We start from the raw sequence: 26826 nt of genomic DNA, 5'->3' as shown, positions 1-26826 counted from the left end.
GTAGGTGTGATTATATCCTCTCTAAACTGTGTTTTCGTGCAGAGTGTCCATGGGTAAGTCCTCGATCAGGAATGGTGTAAAGTACACCATAAGAGATTGGATTATTTGGCTAGAATGCAGTTTACAGGCCGCCAGCGAGGACCATGGAGCAATCATCTCACTATAGTGTCTCTGCCCTATGTGATCCTTAGTATTAGGGGTTGGACACCTTTAACAATCATTTGGGTTAGGGCTTGGGGTAAGGGTCTGGTATCTTTCCGATCTTTAAGGGGTGCTAATTAATCTGAAAAAGTGCATTACTCCTGATAAGTTAAATGGGAAATTGACACCATGTATAATTTAATGGACTCGTCTTGAAATCTTGGATAATCAGTACCACTGATACCAACTGGATTACTGGTTAATTCTACAAATGTGTCTTTGTACATTATGAAAAACTGAATTGGTGTTTAGTCTAAGAGGTAATCATCAATTATCCCTATCAACATTGGGCCTCGATTTGATAAGTTAGAGCTTGCACTGGTGGGTCCTGTAACTGCAAAATGCAACCTCCTATTTATGAGAACTAAGTGTATGTTATATTTTGCTGTTAGAAGAACACATACTTTAGCTGAAAAACAAATTGATGAGGAAGTGGCATTGAGCAATGTTTGAAAGTTTGTTCCTGTTCATGCCATGACAGTATATGAATTAAGATAACGTGATCTTATCAGATTCGAATAATTTTGTGTTAATTACGTACTATGTTGTCAATACTCATAAGCAGTGTGCATTATTATATAGTGAGCATTATTTGTAAGCTGCTATCTCCTTGGGCTACAAAGCTCCTACCTGAGGGTCTACCATGTGCAGAGCCGTGAAGGTCACTGGGTAGAATAGGCCTTCAGCAACCCATGCTTACCATGAAAGGCAACTGTGCTTGTCGTAAGACTAAGAGGCGACTAACGGGATGGGGTGGTCAGGCTCGCTGACTTAGACGACATGTCATCGCTTCCCAAGTGCGTAGATCGATGCTTGTGTTGTTGATCACTGGATTGTCCGGAGATTCATCTGAAAATTTTTAATGAAAATAAATGGCTAAGATCTTCAGAATTTGGGTATGAGGAAGATAAAAGAGCATAAGTGCTCTAAGTCCATACAATTCACAAAAATGTTTTGAGCTCAACCAGTGGACCATTGATTCTATCCAATAATAAAAATGTACGGTGTTCACGAATAGTGTCTGACCCTCTGACAAATCCCCAACCCACAAGGTATTTGTGTTTGTGTGCATCTCTGTATTTTGTTTTCTTGTTTGGTTTGTTGCTTAATACCACAGTCAGCAATATTCCATCTGTATGGCGATGGTCTGTAAATGATCAAGTTTGAAACAGACAGTCCAGTGGTCAACAGCATGAGCATCGACCATGCCCAATCCCGTCAGTTGCCCCTTATGACAAGGTAACTGAGGACCAATTCTAATCCAGATCTTCATGAGTGTGTTCATGTGGATGTGTCATAGCTACATTTTAGACATACAGAAAAACTGTGACTTTCCCAATGTGTGATAAAAGATGGAGTTGAGAATTAGACAGACTAAATGATCAGAAATACTGTACGCATATTTATTTTTCTTATAGCATTCCTAAACTTTTCTCATAAATAAGGCAATGATCAAATTTGCTTCATTTAACAAATATAGTTCTGTGAACAATGAAACTTCTGAAAGTCAGAATAAAAACCGATTTTAATGAGAAGTTTAACTGATACACATTTTCTCAAATGAACACTACATGAAACTACTGTTTATTAGTATATACAACACAATTGTTAAATTAAGTTGCAGAGAGTATCTGTAATTTTAACCCAAATTGTCTTTCAGTACTTGCTGCAGTGCAGCAGACAGCATCCTGCTAGCCTACTGTCTTCACCACCATCCACCAGCAGCAAAGGGTATGTTACTGAAGGTCCATATTGGGTGTACATATTATCATTATCAACTAAAACAAGCAAGTATTGCTTGTTTGTCTCACTATCAGTATTGCCAGCAAGACCTGAAAACTTATTCCAAATGTGTATTATCTGCTTCTCCATCCTGACTGGTGATACAAATAGTTCCCAGGTATCCTTTGTTTAGCTCCCTGGAATCCTGGTAAAATACAGTTAAGTTTTGTTAATCCAGCATCGTCTGTTGTACAGCTAATTGTTGGATTAACGAGGATGTTGGATGAAATAAATAAGACTACATTACTTTTATTCAATTTGTTACCAACAAAGCTTCGGATAAATCCGATTGTCGGATAAACAGAGTTCTGGTTAACGAGACTTGACTGTAACTCTCTTTTATGTGTTTATCTCCCAGGAAACCTGGTAAATCAGTTCTGTATCCCCTGTTTATCTCCTGGGAATCCTAGTAAACTAGTTCTCTTTTATCCCATGCTTTAGAATGGTTCTATACTGAGTCAAAAAAAGAAACATCACATTCTTTCTTCAGAGCACTATAGAAGAACAAGAAATGGTAAGATAGTTAAATTGTTAATTTTTCCTTATCCTGACTCTTGCTTACTCTCCTCTTCCTGGCGAAGGTAGTGGAACACCTGAAATCCCTTGAAGTTCCCTTTTAAAAGAAGCGGACGTAAAATCACACTCACCCATGTATTACCCTTTCCTTCCACATGGTCAGCTGACCGCCATGATACTTCACACTCTCCCTATCGCCCGATGAGGAGTTGCTCAGCAACTAACAGTTCCCTGAAGGTGCTGAGTTCACTCACCTGTTTTATCACGTGACTTGTGGAAGCCAGACGCTCTGAAGAGTATAATGGTGGAAAGTCCATGCATACGTGTTAAACAGACCAGCATGAGTGATTATGACCCTGTACTCGCAATGAAGATATTTGTACATGAAGAGGGGTCGCAACTAGTCTCGATTGCTATATCTTGACATTTAGTTGCATCAGAAACTAGCAGGACGCTAGTTACTTTTGATGTCATCACGTGCCAGTCAACAAAGCCTTCTATGGAAGACAATTTCGACTGGATGTGATTCCCACCAAAATCTACAATGAATATGAGAAGAAAAGGACCGAATTATCGCTGTTACAAGTTCCCATTAGGGGGGGAAATTATTGGACGTAACTTGGAACAGATAGCAGAATCCAGCGTGGTCTGACCCACCACTGTTTCCGTCGGATTCTGTAAGCAATTAAGCATGAGTCAGGATAAGGAAAAATATATAATTTTCTGAATAAAATTGATCTTTTATACTTATCCTGACTCATGGCAAAAGCCCTCCCAGCCACCCCTCACAGACACGCTACATTCTCATATTCTCGTGTCGGGCGATTGTAGGAGAAAGTGAAGTATCATGGCGGTCAGCTCTGGATGGAAAGGGAGGTAATACATGGGTGAGTGTGATTTTACGTCCACCTTTTGTAAAAGGGAACTTCAAGGGATTTCAGGTGTTCCACTACCTTTGCAAGGAAGAGGAGAGTAAGCAATTAAGCATGAGTCAGGATAAGTATAAAATATCAATTTTGTTCAGAAAATTACATTTATTTCATTCAGATTCAGATCATGAGATCTGTGTGATGTCCTCGATACACTGACAGTGCCACAATCAGTTCCGTTAGGCTACACCACCGTTCCAAAACATAGGTATACAGAAAGTGAGGTCACAAGAATTCAAAATTTCTCAGTTCAGTATTAAGCATGGCCACCCCGTGCATTCACCACTGCCAAACACTGTCTCATCATCGACTGCCTGATGCTTGTGAACACGTGGTTGGGGATTCTGCGGCATTGCTCTTGCAGGGAAGTGCCAAGTTCCTGCAAATTCTGATTTTGGTTCGTAAGACCATGAAGCCTTCTCCCAAGGCATCCCAAATGTGCTGTATTGGATTAAGATTAGGGGACCTCAATCACCAGTCCATAACGTTGATTCCAGTGTTCTGACGGAAATTTTATGTCAACATTGCTGTATGCGACCAAGCTGTAGACCTGGACCATAAGCCATCATGAAAGGAATGAGGTCAGGGGTGAGCCCCTGGTTACGGTAAGCAGCAGCTGTGAGGTTTCCATGGATCACCAGAAGTTGGGAACGGTTGTTCCCACAGAAGGCACCCCACTCCATGCAACTTCCGCCCATGGCTTCGTCTCCAGACTCCGCTAATCTGAGGGTAAACCTTTATTCATCGCTAAAGGCGACTGGATTCCAGTCTTTCTGGGTCCATCGGAGGTGACGTTGGACCCACAGCAGCCGTTGATGGTGATGAAATGGCGTCAGTATTGGCCCAAGATACCGACATCAAGAATGGAGATTGGCAGCCCGCAAACGATTTCAAATGGTCTGTGAGGACATTCGACCTCTAAACATCACGTAGGATGATTTGACGGTCTTCTGCTTGTGACATCACATGTGGATGACCCGACCTTGGGCGATTAGAAGTGGTGCTAGTTTGTTGTACTTGTAAACGTTTGACGATCATGGCATTTAAAGTACCATTAGAACTGTGGGTTTAAAGTTTTTCTTTTCAATTCTTGAGGCCAGTGCAAATGAAGAAAACTTCAGTGCGAAGATCACGTGATCGACTGCATGTGCAGAACCTGATTTGGCACTAACGTCATTTGCATGATGAATGGATGGGTTTGAGTGGGCTTTGGTAACGTTTTTTTTTTTTTTGAATGGAAAGATAGACATCCCATTTCAGATACATAGATGTATCATCAGAGAAAAATTATTCATTATTTTGAAAAAGTAAATTTTGTGAAGTTTCTTTTTTGACTCAGTATGTGTTTTCATTATTTTGTCTCACTGGAACATACACAACATTAAGCATCTGATTGAGCAAGAAGGAGCCTCAAAACAGATGTTTATTTGAAAACATTAAACATATGTGACATCTTTTGATGGTTGTAGGAAGTCACTCCACCAGAAGCTTGTCGACCTTTACATTGAGGAATGCAGCAAGCACCCAGAGGTTAAGGTCAGTACAGCCTTTGGGTCATGGGGTGTGGGTGTGGTGTTTGTTAAAGAAAGTGGATTTACCTGTAGTTGATGGCATGGAAGTGAATTTTGTAAAAATACACGAAGGTAGTAATAAACATATTTAAGGGTGTCATTGGTGCCTTGAATGACTTACGGTGTATGTATGGGATATAGTTTTTGAAATATTGGACAGATAGTCTCTTGATTGCTTATGCGTTCTACAAGAAAAGATGGTTTTGTATTGTCAGACACTGAATGTAGGGCACTGTAGTATTGTGTTGTCCTGAATGTCCCTTTTTGCAAAGCAGAACGGGGACTGGGTATTCAGTGATGTAGCTGTAAGTATATACGTCCTCATTCTTGTTAATGCGATATCCCATGAACCATTGTACCCAATGTCATCAAATTTAATGACAACCTATATAAGGACACCAGTAGATTTTGGTGACCTTAAACTTATTTCAAAGGTCACCATGACACTTTGACAAGTTTTCAAACTCTTGTTATGAAAGTTAACGTGATATCTCAACCCTATGTCTTCAAATTGGGTGACAGCCCTCATTGAGGGATTACGCAGACACCAGTTGACTTTGATGACCATGACCTTATCTTCAAAGTCATCATGACACTTTGACCACTTTTCAAACTCTTGTTTGTTTTCAAATTTGGTGACAGCCTACATTTGGTGATTATGCAGACATCAGTCATTTCATACAAGATGTATGTGACTCAGAAATATAGTAGTAAACATGTTATAAATATTTCAGTGTTCTTTAGCAGTCAGGAACATTGCCCTACTAGTGGCAAACACTTGTCAGTCTTTTAGCCAGCCCTTTGAAGAACCTGAAGTATTGTCAGACACTGAGTGTACGCAGAACTCTGTTGTGTTGTATATGTTGCAAGAGTACTAGAGGTATGAACACTGCATGTAGGACTCTGTTGTATTGTATGTAAAGCAAGTGTACCAGACCTACAAACACAGCGTATAGGACTCTGTCGTGTTGCATGTATACCAAGTGTACCAGACCTACGAACACTGCATGTAGGACTCTGTTGTGTTGTGTGTATATCAAGCGTACCAGACCTATGAACATTGCGTGTAGGACTCTGTAGTATTGTATTGGTATTGTGTGCTTCCCAGGAGTTGGACCATGCCACCCACTTACTTGGCAAGCTAGTGCGGAGAGAGAAGCTAAACTGTTTGGTGCTGAACCTGTACCCTGCCAATGAGGGTTACTCTCTTATGCTGAAGGCCAGGAATGGTGTGGAGTCTGAGACCATCAAACTACCATATGAGGTATTACCGTGCCCCTTAGTTTGCTCTGAGGCTAACTTCTCGGCATTTAGAAGTTGGTGTGATAAACAACAGGGAGAGTTCTATGGATATACAGCTTTTTTATTGTTAACATGTACGTTTCAGTGTTGCTAGTAATACTGTTATCAATTAAGTGATATATAATACTGAGTGTATGCAGAACATTACATTACATTACATAGTAATGTTTTTCGACAGTAGGTTGATTGATTACACAGTTAATAAGGTTCATCTACAATGGAATGATTTGAGCATAGTACAAACAGACAGTTAGTGAAGTATAGACTTGATACCTTATGTATAACAAGCAATTTTTCTACTTGCAGGAGTCAGAGCTCTTGGAATACGTTGATGCTGCCCAGGTAAAAGCAGTACCTGACATAATTCCTTTATGATACTCTGTTTGACATTACATGACATGCTGTATTTCAATGTAATAACAATACTACTTGACACTTTTGCCTGACTCAGTTGCCACAGAGGTGTTCAGAGTTTTGTCCCTTGGGAACACATGTGGCGTCATCATGAAAGGTGCCACAAAGTTCTTCAGAGTTGTGTACCTTGGGAACGCACAGATGGCCTAAACATCACAGGTGCCACAGAGGTGTTCAGAGTTGTGTCAGTTGGGAATGCACAGATGGCCTAGTAACACATGTGGCTTCATCATGAAATGTGCCATGGAGTTGTTCAGAGTTGTGTACCTTGGGAACACAATAAAGTTATGATTGTGGGTTCCCCCCACATGTTCTAGATGTATGCCAGCACATTACCTGTGCTCATAAGTTTCAACTATGTGGTAAACCTCTGAGACCAATTCTGGCTTTATTCTTACATCAAGCTGACTGAACTGGAATACAGAATGAGAGGACCAGTTCCAGCTAACTCAGTGACACATGTCTCACATCAACATGTAGCATTACCGTGATCACTTTACCAGTTCACATGATGTTTCGAGATTTTTCTTATGTTTACAACATTTAACATCATCAAAAAAGGCAAGCACTCTGTACTTTACTTTGAAATTCCTACATCATGGACCTTAACGTTGACAGGATTGACCTGTGTTTAGCTAATTGCTGTCATATGTTTACAGCTAATGTTGGAGTATTGTTGCCATTGAACACTTAAATACCTAAGAACTGAAGGCTCAAATGACCTTGCATGAGATGTCTGGGACATGACTCTAGTATCAAGAGATGTGACAGTATGAGCTGTTTGTGTGTCATGCACCCTACATTGGACTCATCTGAGATTGACCCGTGAAGATAGAATTGTTCTTTGGCAACCCATGCTCGTTGTGAGAGGCGACTAACTGGATTGGGTGGTCAATCTCGTTGACTTGGTTGACATATGTCATCATATCCCAATAGCTCATGCTCTTTTATTATTTACAGACTACTGTCATATAGTTGGAATATTGCTAAGTGGGGTGTAAAACTAAACTAAACTAACTCACTTCACTCACTCACTCACTCACTCACAAACTCGAGATGATTGTTTTATGTTTGTTACTTCTGTCCTCAGCTACCACCATTCTTAGTCGACCTACTGGAGAAAGCACAGGTAAGATTATAGACTTTTCAGTGTACATTGCAATGTGTGCAATGCACTGTTTATGCAGTGTTGTATGAAATAAACTCTGAACACTGTGACTAATTTATGTTCATTTTAAGCATCTGTTTACATTTGCACAACAGTAAAAAGTTGATACACTATTGACAAAGATATAGCTCTAATGTGACTTCAAGGAAAGAGTCTGGTGAATTACAACTCAAATGCAGCCTAGTGGTTATGGCGATCAGTTGTCACGCGGAAGGTCCAGGTTTGGTTCCCCACATGGGCACAATGTGTGAAGCTCATTTCTCCCTGCCCATGTCCATAAAGAGTAACATATGTTATATGTGGGATTACACTTTCTAAGTAAAGTACAAATTCTAGTACTTCTTTGAGTTGAGTCCCGTCCAGGATTTGAACCCACACCCACAGAGTCAGGCACCTAATCACTAGCACACAAAGTCAGCCACCTAGCCTGCTCAGCCACCGCGACTTCCACAAAAAGTACTAGAATTTGTACTTTACTGAGTAAATGTAATCCTAAGTATAACATATGTTACATTTGACCACTTTCTAAATAGCATTGTGTAATCATAGCCCATAAAAAGTCCCCAAACAAATATTATTAATTCTTTTGAAGAGCTAAAATGGTGGTGTTCAGTTAAATAATGATCTTTTAATCATGTTCATATGTTCATACTTTATATAATACTTCTAAATGCCCATAAAGAGTTGCATAACAAATTTTATTAACTCCTTGAGAGAGAGCAAATACTGGCATTCAGTTAAATAATGGTGAGCTTTTTTGATCATGTTGATATGTTTAAAAATGTCAGTTCTTAATTTTGGAAGGCATCAATGGATTGGAACAGTCATTATTCCTTGAACTTTGTTTCTGAACTCATCATAGTGAAAAACCATAAAGCGATCATGATGACTTGATGCCATGAATATAGCCATATATGGAGGTGTTGGGGTTCTGTCTTTCAGGTGAATGTGTTTTACAATGGTTGCGTTATCGTGGAAGTGCGAGATTTCCGCCGCTCTACGACAGGATCACATGACACCCAGTATGTCATGTTGAAGCCAACACCACAGGTAAATTTAACTTCTAGAGTCAGAGAAATGGTGTTTGCCATGGGATACTGGTAGATATCACATGTCACTGATTTGTGAAGCTCTGGACTAGAACTGACTTTCATAAACCGATGCTTGTTGTAAGAGGTGACTATTGGGTTCAAATGGGCATGGTATGAGGTAGGATCTTTTCAAGGGTAGCTGTTGGTAACTTGTAGAGTTCATGTCCCAAGTGTGTAGATTAATGCTTATTATGTCAAGCACTGGATTGTCTGGTCCAGGCTGGATTATTTACAGAACGCCTCCATATAACTTGAATATTGCTGAGTGTGGTGTTTAAGAAGCAACCAACCAGCCAACCATGTGAGAGAATAGGTACTACTTATGGGTATTGTAAAGGGTGTCAGTATGGATTGCATGGTCAGGTAAGGTAGCTGGGTGGACTGTATGTCATGTTATCCCAGCCACATAATCAGTGCCCACAATATTTACTGAATTGACCACTCAGGGATTAGTTATTGGCACATGGCTTTCATATAGTCAGAATGTACCTGGATGCTACAAAACAACAAACACACAACATAGTTGAGCTCTAAATCTTTTGCTGCAGTCACTTCTGTGTGACATCAATGCTTTGACCAACGATGGCAATCGCTGGACCCAAGACGATGTCTTCCAGCTGGAGAGTCAGCTGCTGATGGCAACAGAGGAACCCATCTGTCTCGACCCCTCCCCTGCAGTGCTCCTCATCAACAACCGACTGCAGTTTGAACACAAGAAACTCAATGATCCAATGCTCAAGAGGTGGGCCTGCTTTCTCACATTCTTTTCATATGAGGGGCGATGGGGTCGCCTTGTGGTTAAAGTGTTTGCTTGTCACGCCAAAGGCCCAGGTTTGATTCCCATGTTCAGATACAATGTGTGAAGCCTATTTCTGGTGTCCCTGGCTGTAATATTGATGGAATGTTGCTAACAGCAGTGTAAAACTAAACTCACTAAATTCAGTCCTTGCATATGAAACTGCTTTGTATTCAGCAGCATCCGTACATCCGTCTGTGCGTACATCATGATTCTTGCTAACGCAATTACTCATGCACTGTTCTACCCAGTGTGTTCGATTTGGTGACAGCCTACATTGGGGGATTATGCAGACATCAGGTGATTTGGGTGACCTTGACCTTATTTTCAAGGTCACAACAACACTGACCATTTTTCAAACTCTTGTTAACATGATGTCTCATACACTGTTGTACTCATTGTCTTGGACACTGCTTTATTAACACAGGCATCAATCAATTTGGGTGACCTTGACCTTATTTTCTAGGTCAAAATGACAATGACCACTTTTCAAACTCATGTTAACATGTAGCTTCAAATTTGGAGAGAGCTTGCATTGACAGAGAGACCTGTTGATTCGGGTAACCTTAACCTTATCTTTAAGGTAACTTTTAAAGTAAAATGTTTCAGATTGAATCGAAAGGAAAAACATGCTTTAAAAACATGCTTTAGAAGAATGTTTGAAGTGGGTTTTTTTTTAATAATGCCCTCAAAATACAAATTACAATGCAATTTTCAATATTTTGATTTCTGTCCATTGGGTTTGCCAGGAAACTATGATAAGTTTGAGAGTTCATCACTCAGGAGGTGAAAGTCTTATACATGTTGTCATTTTACATTTACCTAGAATCACATCTGATTTGTATTATATTCTGCAGCATGACATCTAACAAGTTCTATTTCATGTTTTCCTTGAAAACTTTTAAAGCATGTGTTTCTACAAATACTGTGACTCTGAAGGTGATTACTAATGAATGTCTAAAAATAAAGGTGAAATATACTGAGAGAAATAAATAAAGTATTGCCGGAAAATTCAAGCATATCTTTATTATTTTCATATTTTCATCACCTCGGTGCTATTCAAAGAAAAATGGGAAATAGTAAACAAACACTTTTAATTTGCTGTGATCCTTTATTTGTTTCTCTTGGCATATTTTGTTCACAATCTTTAATTAACTCAGCCAGTTCTTGGCAGGTGTGTAAAGAAGTTTACACAAGCAGCAGTCAACAGGAAGAGGAAGTTAGAGCAGGCTGCTGCACCCCCAGAGCTGAAACTACATGACTTCATACACAAACGGAAAGACAAGAGTCGAGCCAACCCTCCTGTCAATCTCAAAGTTGGAAAATCAGTATGAATTCTTACTTTCTGTCACGATAAGCAGGGTTGTAGTCCTTGGCATATTTCAAGTTTGCAGTGTAAAGGTGTGGGCAATTTAGTATAAAGAGTTGTTTCAAAACTGTATCGTATTAGTACTTTTGAAGCTGTTTATTGTGGATCCAGCAAGCTGTTCAACTTCATTATGTAAGTGTATTTGGAAAACTTACATGGCAACTTCTGTTTCAGTGTGTCGACATGTGGAAACAGAGGCCGACACAGTTGTCAGCTCCAGAGTCTGTGAATGTAAGAATGCTTGATTTGTCAATCTTGATGATGATGATGATGATGATGATTGAACAGGTGTTTGAAATGTCTTCATGGAACATTTCTTAACATTTGATGTAATGTTTGCAGGTGGTGGAGCTGGCCAAAGTTCAGAAGCAACCAGCCTCTTCGAATCAGCTGGTAAGAACATGCACAGAATCATAGTTAATGTTTATGGAATGATGTCAGGAGATTTCTAAACAGCTGAGATTAGATTCCTCCACCCAAATAATGCTAAGATCTCTAAAGATCTATTCTTAGATTTAATGACTGCAACTCTAAAACTAGGGGTGAAGCAGTATGGTCTTACCATGGTACAGTGCATATAGCAGTACAAGGCCTGTGGTTCAGTTTGCTGTGTTTGATATGATCATAATACAGAAAGGTGTAGTGGTGTTCCAATTACTTGAAATAATAGAAGATTTGTTGCAGTGACCAAATGACCAAGCAGTGGATCGCATTTTCTCATATTCGATCCAAAACGATTTTGGAATCAATGTTGTACTGTTTGAAACACTTGACGATGGAGCATATCTTTGAAGTTGTCAGGGCCTGAAAACATTTTTAACTGTTAATAACTCATTTCACTCACTGAAAAGTCATGACAGAATATTTCTTGAAGATTCCAGGAAGTTCGTGTCGATGACGTGTCACCACTTTAAAGTGGCAAGTTGCATCATTTTACATTGGATGCGAAGTTTGCAAATGCAGTTTGTGTAGTTTCTAAATAAAACAGAAAACAACAGAGAACCATGTCATACTTATCTGCAGTAACAACCTAGTGAGGAAAATCTGAAAAAATATGCACTATACAATTTTTTTGAAAGATTGATTGTTGGTAATGAACCAATCATTAATAGTGAGATTTCAACCAATTCCCAACACTAGGAAATGGACAACAAGAGCTGTCTAGCAAAGAAATGCACTGATTTTGACAAAGTGATTCGATTTCTTAACATTTTAGAAGCATTTTTAAAAGCTTAAAGGTCACATGCAACGTAAAACACAACTTTGCAGATTCTGGTACCTTTCGGTATGCACTTACCGAAACAAATCATAAAAAATGTCAATTCAACCTATAAAGTTGAAAAAAACGCAATGAAAAAAAAGCCCGCGAAATCGGAATTCAAACGTTTCACTAAATTCCCCCCAGCGCTGGGGGGAAAACTGGTTTCAACTGCTGTGCTGCGCTGCGTCCATAACGCATGCGCAGTGAATAGGTTCGCGGAGCATGAAACAGTATGCATGCTCAGCGTCTGAGGTCGTGAGCAGTAGTCTAATCTTGGTTGTGTACACAAACAAGTAAATAATGTACTCGTTACGTAAAAAAACTTGTTGATTGTGGTAAGCAGTCTCTGTCACAGAGAAAGCTCAATGTCTGATTTATTCACACCTGTATGTCTGTCTGCCTGTCTGCTAAAGACAACATGCAATACACAGCTTCAATCATTGACCACGTGCAATTTAAACTTAGCACCTATCAAACTATACGACATAAAGAAAATAAGTTGATTCATGACTCGTGCACCCGTGTCCCGTGTCTGCCATATTATGTAATTAGGCACGTGTGATACACATGACATGTTTTTATGTCTGTGGGTTGCAAACAAACTACATTCATTTTTTTCGGATGACTGGATCTGACGGAAACTGGTGCAAACTCTTGTCAGTTTCAAGTCCTGCTTTGTACTTGGACGAATGACAGATTCCAGCCACGCAGTAGTTTACCATCTCTACTGACATGGTTTTTTATTGGATCGAGCGCAAATTCAGAGAACAAGTATTTTCCAAACCCAACATCTCTATATACATTCTTCGTGGATAACGACTTCTTTTCGTGTATATGATTTTGTTTGACAACAGTATATGAATCCATACTGAAACAACGCATCAAGTACACAAAAAGAAGTTGTTATCCATAAAGAATCTTACTTTCTTGTGACTGGCTATACTTCTAAAATGCCCATCAAACAGATCATCTTTCTGTACACACAATGAACCCTCAGCATATCAGCAAATGAAACAGCCAATCGGAAGCCGTCGTTACACTTGAATGCATAGCCACCCGCTATGACTGGGTTCGGTCTCCCGAGGGCTTCGTTTCGGGGGAAGTAAGCCCAAGTACAAAATATTGCACTTTTGAACCGCGATTGTACGCTTATAGTTTTGTTTATTTGTTTTTCTAAAAGCAGCAATGTATATTATATGTCATGAATAAGTGATAAATGTGCTTTAATTATGTTTGATTTTTTGGTTGCATGTGACCTTTAAAGAAATGAGGTATGAACCCCCACACTGAAAGCTAAGTACCGCAGTTCTACTAAAACTGCATGTACAACACCTGTTTGGTATTTGCAAAGCGAAAGTGGAATCAGCAATCCTCAGGGTATTTTTCTCATTTTTTTTCTACATTTTTTGGTTAGAGATAATTTTGTGGTTGACATTAATTTTGCATTAAAGTGTATCCAAAATTCATGTGAAAATTTTGTAACCCTCAAAATGACTACTGGCTAAGGGGAACTCGCCATGCCCACCGATCCAGACCCAGTCTAAGTATGCACAACCTTCTATAATGAGTGAAATGTTTTTAATAAGTGTTCATTGTCTGCACATATGGAATCTTTCTGAAGTGTTGGTCATTGTTCATGAAAGTAGTTTTTGAGTATTTCAAGGTGTTTGACAATTTCTGAATCAAGGTTTTTGGTGAGAGAGATGAGATTGGGATGTTTCAAAACTTAAGGAATTATGTCTTTCATCTACATTTCAACTGTTGAACAGGTATATTTTTTTTATCTAGGTGTTGATTGAAGAGCACACGCTGGAGCGTGACCCAACACAGGAGCGACGTATGTTGGCAAAGATAACCATCTACCAGCAGCCCTGCAATGACTGCTACATCGGAGAACTCTACCTGGACTATGATTACTGCAATGATAAAATAGCAGATGGCCATTCATGCCAGTAAGTACTTAGCTGTGTTCCTCCTTCCATGTTGAATAGTGGGGTTGTTTGTTCAGTGCTGCACTCTGCAATATTGCAGCTATATGGCAGTAGTCTGTAAATCCAGTGATGAACTTCATGAGCATCTGAACTGGGATACGATGACATGTGTCAACCAAGTTATCAAACCTGACCACCCAATCCTGTTGCTTGCCCCTCATGACTAGCATGGATTGCTGAAGATAAATTCAAACCCAGATCTTCTTGAATGTTAACACTTCAAGATACCAACAGTTGCTCTAAGGGATCCTACCTCTTGGGGTTTACTTGATTATTGTAGTAGACTGATTTAAGTAGACTTTTGCAAACGGGCATATAACAACATTCATTCACTTTGGATTACTTCAGCATCCTTGCTTGGTGTAACTTGCTTTAGGGACTAGGCGTCTAGTGGTTTTGATGGCATTTGTCTGTTGCTTATCATGGCCTGTCCTTTTTATCATCTGTTTACATTTGTATTTTTTTATACAAATACAATATTTGCCATTTTAATTTTTTTTAAGATTGATGGTTATTGATGCATTTAATTACTTGCTTGTTTTCAAAGCAAATTGCAGTCTGTTGACAATACTACTGGCATTTTCTTGTTGGTCTAAAACTATGATTGGCAATCATTTGCAATGGTTTGTTGATTGTTACACTCCTATTTTTAGTGTACATATTCCTAGTGTGTATACATCAGCTTGCCTTTATTTCAGATTCACGCTTGGATCAAAAGAGAGTGTTGATAAGTAAGTTGAACATTTTGTGTAGGTTTTGATGTAGTTAAGATTTGATCTCAGTGCTAATGTACTGAAGTATATTCCCCTTTTCCATAAAGTGCTATTTAATTTCCCTTTCAAATTCCTTTTCATTTTCTTGGTGTCCCCTGCCGTGATATCGCTGGAATATTGCTAAAAGCGGCGTAATACCAAAATCACTCACTCCTTTTCATTTCGTATTCTGCAATTGCATTTTGCCTTGCATTTCTATTTTTTTCCGAATTTTGAAAAATGACCAGTATGTCAGTCTCCAGTAGAGAGCATTTTCCAGACAATAATTATTTGCATGTATCCTAACACCAGAATAAAGTGCAAGACGAGTCTATGTAAACAGGAGCATCTGTCTGTATGTACAGTACGTCCTGATTCTGTGAACGTCATGTCTCATGGACTGTTGTACCCAATGTTTTAGTGATTGCCAACATTAGGGGATTACGGAAGACACCAGTCAGTTTGGGTGACCTTGACCTGATCTACAAGGTTATCATGCCATGAGCCAACTTATGTAAATGTGATATCTTATGAGACCTTGCACCCATCTTAGTCTCTGATCTGGAATGTTGACATTTCTAATAAACTTGTGAGGAATTAACATGACTGGCATCTGGGTAGAGTAGGATAATAGGGGGACATACCCATGTTGAAGATTTGGACTCATCCCAGCCGTAATACATACAGTGTATACTGACAGTGGTTATGTGAATCTGCATCTATACATTCAAAATATTAAGATGAGTAAGTATTTTTAACCATATTAGTGGCAGATACTTGTTTGAAAGTGCTCCTAAGTGAGTTTTAAATGTTTCATGGTGTTATCAGGTATTTTGAGCAGTTCAAGGAGCTGTTTACAGAGGAAGGCCGTCGATCAGTGAAGATCACCACACAGCGCCCCAACCAGCCAGCCAGTGTGATGTACACACAGACGACACAGTCTCCCAGTGCTACCAGTATCACCATCACTAATGCTCAAGCTCTCCTCAAGCATGCTACAAGCATGGCAGCTACCATCACCACACAGGTCAGACAGTTTAATTTAGTTGTACAGTCATGCCCCGTTTATCCGAACACTTGTGTTTTTATTGAAATTGTCCAGATAAGCAAATTTTCAGATATCTGAATCACAGCCATATGTATAAGAAACATACAAAGAAACGAACATAGCTGCTTGATCATCCAGATTTATTAATTATAGTGACCAACAAATTGACACGCCTCAAAATTAACTCAATGTCACTTTGCTACTCAGAGGTAAGTAATCTTCTCACTCTTCAAAGACCGCCGACTTCTTTGTTACGTGACGAGAGGCGCTCTGTAATCTCGTGTGTAAACATACAAGTGCTCAGCCATCCGGATATACGAGACAAAAATGCACATAATTTAGTGTTTTGTCTGTGAAAATGACCATATGGTTACGGAAACCGGATTTCCGGATATGTGAGTAAATTTTTAACTTACCTTACCATAGGTCTTATGCATATTACCTCTAGCTTCGCTAAACGAGATCAGACAGTCGTTGATTCGCCATCCCCTCGATGGCTACCTCACGTAATCTACGAATGTAGTCACGGAAGTGACGTGATCTCTCCACTCGCGCGAGAGCGCAGAATCCAAAATTCACTTTTACCTTTAGCGTTCGTGCGAACGGACGTGTTGGTTTGCAGTTTTTTCCTACTGTGTGTAGTTTCAATAAAGTTGCTACTCCTTGGTAGGTATGGTTTGTATCCCCTCATTATGTATCAAAGTCAAGTCATACAAGCATTTAATGTGCTTACCTTGCTACCTCGTGTTGTTCTTTTCTCACTCAGGCATGGCTTGTCCGTGTCATAGGTGAGAACGGTATGGCGTCCATGGTGGTAATTCATCTTGTTGGTTGTTTGCCCGTCATGTTTCTGCCCATGCTTGGTCATTTTCACTTGTGTTTTCGGTATTTATCATACCTTTTTCTGCCATGAATTTCAGCGTAGCGAAGGCAGCCATTGTGGTTGTTGTTTTTCGCTGCCCCGCACTTACGGGTGTGTCTATTTTTTACGTAGGGGTGCAACTACTTTCTACATTTTTATGTAGGGGGTTTTTCTCCTAGTATTGTATCAACATGTCGTCAAGTCTTGGTTTCTTGTCTGTTACAGTTTCTGTGTATGACTCGACACTATTGTACTGTCTGCAAGGGGCAGAAGTCAGCCAAGGACCCACATCCCTGGTGTCCGGATTGTGCGTCCGCTGTTTGCTCCATCGATAATCGGTGCCTACACTGTCAAGCGTTATCTCTCGCCGATTTCAAGACCTTTTTGGCGGTTCGGAGGAAACGTTTTACGCAACGTAAGAGAAGAATGTCGTCGCCAGCGTCTTCCTTTGGATCCTTACCTGACGACTAGGATCTACCACCGCCTTCAGTACCAGTATCAACGCCTAGTGTGGGGCGCTCATCTATTACGCCGGCGCGCTCCTCTCCAGAGCCTACGCGTTCGGACGCCTTTGTAGATTTATCTCACCCGGATGCCTTATCCCATCCTGAAGTTCAGAAGCTTCTGCGATCTCTCTTGACACCGGGCGCTGCTGTACTCCCTACCTCGTTGTCTACACCTTTACCAACGACAGCGCCTAGACTTACGCCAGCGCCGTTGCCTGTACCAGCGCCTCTGCCTGTCCCGGCGCCACTGCCTGTCCCGGCGCCTTTGTTTACATCAGCACCGGTGTTTTCGTCAGCGCTTTTTCCGACGCCAGCGCCTATTCCGACGCCAGCGCCTGTACCAACGCCAGCGCCAATGTTGTTGCCGGACCCTGCTCCTATAACTACTTCTTATCGAATCCCCAGAGTGTCTCATACGCTGACTAAAGAAGAAATGTTACAGCGCCAGTTGGATGAAGAGCGCGCTCGTCGTTTAGAGGCTGAGCGCTCCCGGCGCAGATCTCGTTCTAGGTCCCCGAAGGGTCGGCGCTCTCGTTCTCCACACCGTAGCAGACGCCGGCGCTCCCCGTCTGTTTCCCGCTCTCCAAGGCGCTCCTTAGAGGAAGACTCACGTACCAGAAGCAGACGTAGAGTGCGATCTCGGTCAAGATCACCACGACGTCTCTCTAGATCCCAGCGTTCGCGATCGCCGGAACCACTGCGGACTTCCTGCAAGGAATTTAACACTAAGAACTCTGCTTCCAACTCGAGTCAGCGACGAGAATCAACCTCTATTTCCTGGGAGGATCACGAGGAACAGTTCTTTTGTCCAGACTATGAGGAGGAACCTGGCAATGTTGGTGATAGTGATGGCACCTATCTTCCCTTAACTGCTGTCTTTGAGTGGATTGCCGACAGATTACCGGACTGTCCTTCCCCTTCTTCGGATTCAAGCAACCCGGCGTCGATTCACTTGTCTCCTGAGTTACTTATTCCACCACACCCTATGGTGGCGGATGCGGTTGCTTTGTTAGACTCGGACTTTGCGAAGTTATCCTTAAATCCAACCATCAAAGCGTCGAAGTCTAAGAAATCAGATTATAAAGTACACAGTCTGGATTTTGCCGACAACGGGGCGGTGCTAGACGATTCAATTAAGAGGTTGTCAAGCTCAACTCCGTCATCTTACAGAGTTCAGGATTCAAAGCTAGCAGCTATTGATACAGAACTGAAACGTATGCTCAAACCTATCTCGGCGCTTGCGTCAGCCACCTCCGCTGCAGCCTTGGATTTGTCAGAGGATAATGCCTCGAGGGTGGATCATTTAACTACCATTTTTGCTTGGCAAGGCAGAGTACTCCATGACCTACTTGGACATTTACGCGCGGCGCTAGCCATGACTACTACTATGCGCCGATCTGGATTTTTAGATGCTTGTTCTTGGCAAGAGGAATTTAAACGTCAACTACTTCGTGCACCATTTACGTCTAAGTTCCTCTTTGATGAAAAGATACCGACGGTGTATAAACAACATGCCGAACTTACTAACACGGAAGTGGCGCTGTCAACTTTCGAGGCTTTGGGCTCTGCATTTCGTGGCCGAGCCAGGGGTAATGCCAAGAAAAGATATGTACCCAGGAGAGAGTCTATCCGTTCCTCGTTTGGGAGGGGACGAGGTCGTACCAAGGACTCAGATGTCCAGCGCAAGCCTCAAGAACGCGGCAGGGATGCCCCAGCTACGTCCGGTCGAGGTAGGGGCAAGCGTCCCTACTCCAGCCGCTGAAGCCATGGACTACTACGACTGGGACCTCCCACCCCCAGTCATACCAGTTCATCCGACCCCTGTAGGTGGGAGACTAGGGATCTTCTGGGCCAACTGGACATTCCTGGAAGACCCGTTTGTTTGCAAGATCCTGAGAGCCGGCTACAAGCTACCACTAGCCAGAGCTCCGCCGTTGACTACCACTCCCCTGTCACGAGTGTACTCAATAGATCAACAGGTACTTATACTAGAAAACATCAACATTTTATTAACAAAACATGCTATAGAGATAGTGTCAGAACCCCATCACTCCCCGGGGTTCTATTCACCCATCTTCCTGATACCCAAGAAAGGTTCCACCAAAATGCGGATGATTCACAACATGGCGTCTTTCAACAACCTGTATTTAGCCGAGCCCCCGCATTTCCGAATGACGTCACTGGATCAGATCCGAGCCAAGTTGTCACCCGGAGCTTGGATGGCCAGCCTAGATTTACAGGATGCTTACCTGCACGTTCCTGTATTCCCACGCCACAGGAAATTCCTGCGTTTCATATTCAACGGAGTACACTACCAGTGGCGAGTGCTGCCGTTTGGAATTTCTACGGCCCCGTGGCTTTTCACTCGGGTCACTCTGCCTGTCACCCGGTTTCTGCACCTCCGGGGGATAGACTTCGATCCTTACATCGACGATTGTTTTCTAAATCACTGCAATCCTCAGTTGCTACGCAAACAACTGGACTTCTCCACACGCCTACTTCAGCAGTTGGGATGGATTATCAATATCGAGAAGTCGCAACTGGAACCAACGCAGGAGTTAACTTTCATTGGGGGGTTGTTCCTGACTCGGCTCAATCTGGTCAGGGTCCCTCCCGATCGATGGCAGAAGATTCTCGCCTTTACGGATCGAGCTCTGTCCCTACCTCTCACCCTCAGAGAATGGCAGTCTCTGTTGGGCTTGTTGACGTCGGCGCTGGACCTCACCCTCAGAGGACGGCTTATGCTGCGCCCACTACAGAGGTTCCTATTACCATTCATTCGAGAGAACGACCTCCAGTCATCATTTCTTCTACCCCCGCACCTGCATCAGTACCTCAGGTGGTGGACGGTAGAGTGGAACGTCTGCGCCGGTGTTTGTTTGACAAGCTTCAACCACGACCACGAATTGTTTGTAGACGCATCCCTCTTGGGATGGGGCGCTCACTGGAACGGCCAGACAACCTCAGGGCTGTGGTCAGACGCCGAAAGGGAGTGGCATATCAACAACCTGGAGATGCAAGCAGTCATCCTAGCGGTCCGCCACTGGCTACCGGTTCTAACAAACTCCAGACTCCTGGTAGCGTCCGACAATTCCACGGTCGTGTGGGTGATTCACAATCAGGGTACAACCAGGTCCAAACAACTTCTGGACCAGATGTTCCTGTTAGCGGATCTGGTAGACAGCAACGGCATCATGATCGCGGCTCGTCACATTCCCGGCTGCAAAAACATTCTGGCAGACGCCCTGTCGCGCCCCGGCAAACCATCCCCGACGGAGTGGATGCTTCATCCGGACGCATTTCGCCAGATTTGCTGGCAACTCGGGAGACCACTGGTAGATCTTTTTGCCACCAGTTTCAATCACCAGTTACCAACGTACGTATCTCCCGTGCCGGATCCACAGGCGTGGGCAGTCGACGCGATGTCTCTATCATGGGAAGGCCTGGACGCATATGCATTCCCTCCTCCAATCCTTCTCTCGGATGTAATCGCCAAGATCAGACTGACGTGGAACCTCCGACTGCTTTTGGTCGCACCTTGGTGGCCAGCCAGATCGTGGTTTCCCGATCTTCGACGGCTCGCCAGCGGAGACCCTTACAAACTTCCAGAGTGGTTGCATCTGCTTCGACATCCACACAGTCGACAGCTGCATCCGGATCCACTGCGATTCCATCTTCACGCATGGGTCATCTGCAGAGAGCATTAAAGGCTAAGGGCTACTCTGCGCACGTGGCGAACGTTATAGCTCGCGCACATAGAGTTTCTACCCGTTCTTTATATGACGACAAATGGCGCTCTTTTGAGAATTTTTGCGCACGAAGATCTCAAGATCCCATGGCAGCATCTCCTCAGTTTGTGGCACAGTTCCTTCTCTACCTACGGAACTCTAGACATCTCAAAGGCAGTACCTTAGGCACCTATTTGTCAGCTTTGAATTCTGTCCTTGCTATCAAGTCAGATACACAGATCTCCAAGATACCGGAACTTATTGCGCTTCTCAAAGCTTTCAAGCTGGAAGACCAGAAGGCCAAGTTCCGTCCTCCAGCTTGGGATCTTAATGTTGTCCTTCAACATCTCAGAGGGCCGCCGTACGAGCCATTAGAAGAAGCCTCCTTTGAACATCTTTCCAAGAAGACGGTTTTCTTACTATCATTGGCAACAGCGGCTAGAGTCAGCGAGATCCATGCTCTTGACGTTACTCAGATCCGATTTGAACAGTCAAGACACGGACGTGTTCATTTGGGTTTGCTTTGGGATTTTGTGGCTAAGAACCAGCTTCCCGGGCAGCCTAACAGGCTATTTTCCATCCCTCCTTTGTCTACGATCCTGGGTCATCATGACTTGGAGGAGGAGCTGCTATGTCCAGTCAGGGCTCTCAGATGCTATATTAAAAGGTCAGCCTCTAGGAGACGATCCCGCAAAAGGTTATTCATTCCCTTTGCCGTGTCCTGCAAAGGCGAAGTAAACAGAAATACTATTGCCCTCTGGCTCAGATCGACTATCCTGGCGGCCTATGACGACAAGCACCTGCCTCATCCGGTAGCAAGTAACCCGCACGAGATCAGGGCCTTGGCGTCTACGATGGCCCTCCATCAGAACTGCACAGTACCGCAGATCATGGAGGGCTGTTTCTGGAGGTCATCAACTGTCTTCGCATCCCACTACTTGAGGGACTTGGCAGTTGAAGACGTGGAGGGGTTACAGTCATTTGGTCCATTGGTGGTTGCTCAGCAACTTACCCGACCATCCGCCCATTAGGTAACTACACTTCTACTTACCTTTGGTCTTAAGATTAACCTCACCCCCAGGGTGCGTCGGTTTTTCTTTGGAGTTCTATTGGGTTGCTCTTTGTCCTGTTCCAGGTATTATCCTGAGACCGTTGACATTGGCTTTCCCGAGTTCTCCTGATGCATGTGCACTGTTTGCTGAGGGATGGTCCTCCGGAGTCCACACCACCATCCATCTGTCGAAGCCATATGCATAAGACCTATGGTAAGGTAAGTTAAAAATTTATTAAAATCTAAATATTTTAGATATTTAAATACTTACCTTACCATAGGGCGATGACTCCCTCCCAACGCTGGATGCTCCTCCCCACTTTGGACTCTTCGGACCTTCCGGTTGACGGTAAAAGTGAATTTTGGATTCTGCGCTCTCGCGCGAGTGGAGAGATCACGTCACTTCCGTGACTACATTCGTAGATTACATGAGGTAGCCATCGAGGGGATGGCGAATCAACGACTGTCTGATCTCGTTTAGCGAAGCTAGAGGTAATATGCATAAGACCTATGGTAAGGTAAGTATTTAAATATCTAAAATATTTAGATTTTAATAATTTTACTACGTTGTGAATTTGTTTTAAGGAATTTTTGTTTGGAAGGCGAGTTTTCTGGATATCTGAGGTTCGAATAAATGGGGCACGACTGTATCAAAGTTAGATACAAAACCTGATGGTTCTATCTGCCATACTGTATCACAGACTTAGAGCACAGGCAAATGCTGTGGTGACATTTTTGTTTCAAATTGACCTTTATTGGCATGCTAGACAAACTGTCCAGTTTATATGAAATCATGCTGTTTGCGTCAAATGTAAGTAGTTGAGTTTGTGCAATGTTTAGGTCATGGAACTCAAGTATTTTCATGTGCAAAATATGTAGTGAAATTTATAATTATATTAACATACTATCACAAGAACAAAGAATGAAGAAATATATCCTGATAAGGTGAGTGAGTCTGTGAGTGAGTTTAGTTTTATGCCACACTCAGCAGTGTTCAAGCTATATGGCAGCAGTTTGTAAATAATCGAGTCTTGGTCAGACAGTCCAGTGATCAACAGCATGAACATCGATCTACGTAATTGGGACATGACATGTGTCAACCCAGACATCAAACCTGACCACCCGATCCCATTAGTCGCCTCTTATGACAAGCATGGGTCACTGAAGATCAATTCTATCCTGGATCTTCATAGGTCTACAACAGGTGTGAAGTGTGTAAGAAAGAAACTGACGTAAAACGATACAGACCTCCGGCTGATGTTACTGTCAGCGCACTAGAAGATGTCAAGCCTGGGCAAAAAGACAAATCATTACCTTGAAAGCACCACTCTGAAATGATATTCTCGAGAGGCATTTAGAAGTTGGTATTGAAGTAAAAAACAAATAATAAGGATGACAATTTCTTGTCTGTGTGTATGTCACAACATTTCTGAACTATTCCTGTCAGGTGAATTGATGAACTGACCCCACGAAGGGACAAATGAATAACCATTCATCTGATGAATAACAATCAACAAGAAGTTGTCACCCATATTGTCTTTTGCCTCTCTGAAATACCTTGCACGACGTACATGCAAGTTAAATCATGCCTGCTGATCGTGTTCTCATGAGAAAACGTGACAAGCATGGGTTACTGGAGATCAGTTCTAACCTGAATCTTCAGGGGTATTACAATAAAGAACTGGCACACCTTTTCCAACTGTTACATTTAATAGCTGTTGAGCTGAGTTTACTTAGGGTACCCAGAAGTAAGGCGATATAGCACTTTCATCATGGTTTATATTCTGGCTTTTGTCCCTCGTCAACTGAAAGATGTTTAAGTCTACTTTATAACCATACGCACCTCATTATAAAGGGGCGGTTGGGTAGCCTAGTGGTTAAAAGCATAAGCAAGTCATGTCAAAGACCCTGCTTTGATTCCCCAAATGGGTACAAAGTGTGAAGCCCATTTCTGGTGTCGCTGTGATATTGCTGGAATATTTCTGACTCCTTGTTTTAGTTTGTATTATTTTTCCTTATCCTGACTCATGCCTTATCCTGACCTGAAATCCTTCTGAAAGAAGCGGACGTAAAATCACACTCACCCAAGTATTACCTCCCTTTTCCCTTGCACATGGTCAGCTGATCGGCCGTGATACTTCACTCTCTCCCTATCGCCCGACACGAGGGTGGCTGGAGGCACCTGGGGTCCCGAACACAGCGATAAGTCTTTCATTTTTTGTTCTTTTCTAACTAAATTTGTGTTATATACGGTTTTTAGCTTGTATATATTTGTTATTATTATACTATTTTGTAATTATTGTGAATATTTCTAACACGGTTGACCCGCATGTTCTTTGCCTTTGACTATATCTTGACATTTAGTCAGAAACTAGCAGGACACTAGTTACTTTTTGATGTCATCACGTGCCAGTCAACAAAGTCTTCTACGGAAGACAAGTTCGACTGGATGTGATTCCCCCCAAAAATCTACAGTGAATATGAGAAGAATAAGATTGAATTATCGCCGTTACAAGTTCCTGTTAGAGGGGTGGAAATTATTGCATGTAGTTTACAACTGTCAGCAGAATCCAGCGTTGCCTGACCCACCGCTGTTTCCATTGGATTCTGTAAGCAATTAAGCATGAGTCAGGATAAGGAAAAATATGTAATTTTCTGAATAAAATTGATATTTTATACTTATCCTGACTCATGACGTAAGCCCTCCCAGCTGCCCTCCACAGACACGCTGAATTCTCACATTCTCGTGTTCGGCGGTTACAGGAGAGAGTAAAGTATCATGGCAGTCAGCTGACCATGTGCATAGGAAAAGGGAGGTAATACTTGTGTGAGTGTGATTTTACGTCCGCTTCTTTCAGAAGGATTTCAGGTCTTCCACTACCTTCACCAGGAAGAGGAGAGTAAGCAATTAAGCATGAGTCAGGATAAGTATAAAATATCAATTTTATTCAGAAAATTACATATTTCCTTAGAATGAACCAACAGGAAGTGCCGGTCTGGCAGCCAAACGCAACATGCCCATCCAGCTATCACTGTCTCTGGGCCCACCGGGGTCAGGGAGCATCAACGCTGCTGCCAACATTATCAGCCCACAGTCAGGTGAGGAATTAGTTAGGAAGTTCGGGTGATGGAGCACCCAGTGATTAAAGTGTTCACTTGTCATTCTTAGCTATTGTGACATCACATTAATTTGGAGCAAGACAGACATTGGGCAAAAGTATAACATAATGATGTCATACGATATGTGCAGGTGTTACTGGGACAACTGGAAGTCAGCAGTCGACCAATCAGGCGCCACTTGCTGGTCAGCAGCTGACGCTGTCTCAAACCAACCCGTCTCACACATCAACTCAAAGAATCAAGCCTTTCAGTATATCACACTCAAGGTGAGCTCATGTTAAATCCATCCGAGGATTGGAGTAGGGAGGCAACTTCATTACTGTACAGATGACTAAATTGGATCATGTAGTCAGGCTCTCTCACTTGACTGACTTTGTGTCGCCATATCTCAATTTCATTGATTGATGCTCATGATGTCACCTTGTCACTTGTTTGTCAGGTTATTGTTGTTTGTGTGGGACACTGGCCATTCCTTGAGGCACAGGAATACTTTGACCAGGCTTGAATATTAATAGGCACCTCTGGTGTGAATAGGCACCTCAGCCTTCCAGAATCTCAAACTGTGGCTAACTTGAGATATGTTTCATGCTTTCTAAATTAAGCAGTTCATGTACAGATTCAGTACTAACATTGCATTTCTCTGTCTTCTGTGATATATTTCCATCAGTTTATGTAATTTCCAGAGATGATTTTGGGTGTCCAGTGCACTCTGTGCACTCTGCAACTTCTGCGTAGTTGTAGAAGCCTTTGCTTTTCACGCCAAAGACCTGGGTTTAATTCCTTAGAAGGATACAATGTGTAAAGCCCATTTCATGTGTTCCTGGCAGTGATATTGCTGGACTGTCGCTAAAAGTGGTGTAAAACTGAACTCACACAGTCTTCACAATACTTGGACAGTGTTTGACTGTCAGTCTGTCTGTCTTTAATGCAGAGTGACCAGTACTCCAAGTCCAGTGTCCACTCCTACTGCAACTACCACAGGTGAGTACTTCATATCAGTTGTCATGACAGCTTTATCAGAGATGGTAGCGTCTGTCATTTTATCGTAGTTGCTGTGAATTTTAACCTTAAACCACACCAATACATTTACACTAGAAATTCTGAGAAATTTGAATAAATTTATGGAAATTTGGATATATAACAAAAACATATATTTCCGTTGATTAAATATGTTAATTTTTCCTTATCCTGACTCATGTTTAATTGCTTATCTCCTCTTCCTGGCGAAGGTAGTGGAACACCTGAAATCTTTTGAAGTTCCCTTCTAAAAGAAGCGTATGTAAAATTCACACTCACCCATGAGTTACTTCCCATACCTCGCACATGGTCAGCTGATCAGCCATGATACTCTCTCCCTATCGCCATACG

General features: G+C 42.2%; 1 protein-coding gene across 2 annotated transcripts in view; it reads left to right on the top strand.

The window, feature by feature from the left end:
• The window catches only part of LOC137274402 (transcription factor SPT20 homolog), a 42697-nt gene that overhangs the window by 561 nt on the left and 15310 nt on the right, over positions 1-26826 (top strand). For both annotated transcript variants that reach the window (XM_067807573.1, XM_067807574.1), the window contains exons 3-18: positions 1862-1932; positions 4898-4964; positions 6108-6263; positions 6608-6643; positions 7806-7844; positions 8826-8933; positions 9523-9716; positions 10945-11098; positions 11314-11370; positions 11482-11532; positions 14189-14352; positions 15090-15122; positions 15972-16170; positions 25311-25437; positions 25589-25724; positions 26390-26439. In XM_067807573.1, coding sequence (XP_067663674.1) covers positions 1862-1932; positions 4898-4964; positions 6108-6263; positions 6608-6643; positions 7806-7844; positions 8826-8933; positions 9523-9716; positions 10945-11098; positions 11314-11370; positions 11482-11532; positions 14189-14352; positions 15090-15122; positions 15972-16170; positions 25311-25437; positions 25589-25724; positions 26390-26439 — 1642 coding nt within the window. The remainder of the gene's footprint in view (positions 1-1861; positions 1933-4897; positions 4965-6107; positions 6264-6607; positions 6644-7805; positions 7845-8825; positions 8934-9522; positions 9717-10944; positions 11099-11313; positions 11371-11481; positions 11533-14188; positions 14353-15089; positions 15123-15971; positions 16171-25310; positions 25438-25588; positions 25725-26389; positions 26440-26826) is intronic.

The sequence above is a fragment of the Haliotis asinina genome, chromosome 2 (genome assembly GCF_037392515.1).
Source record: "Haliotis asinina isolate JCU_RB_2024 chromosome 2, JCU_Hal_asi_v2, whole genome shotgun sequence".
NCBI lineage: Eukaryota > Metazoa > Mollusca > Gastropoda > Lepetellida > Haliotidae > Haliotis > Haliotis asinina.
This window is presented reverse-complemented; position numbering and strand designations above follow the sequence as displayed.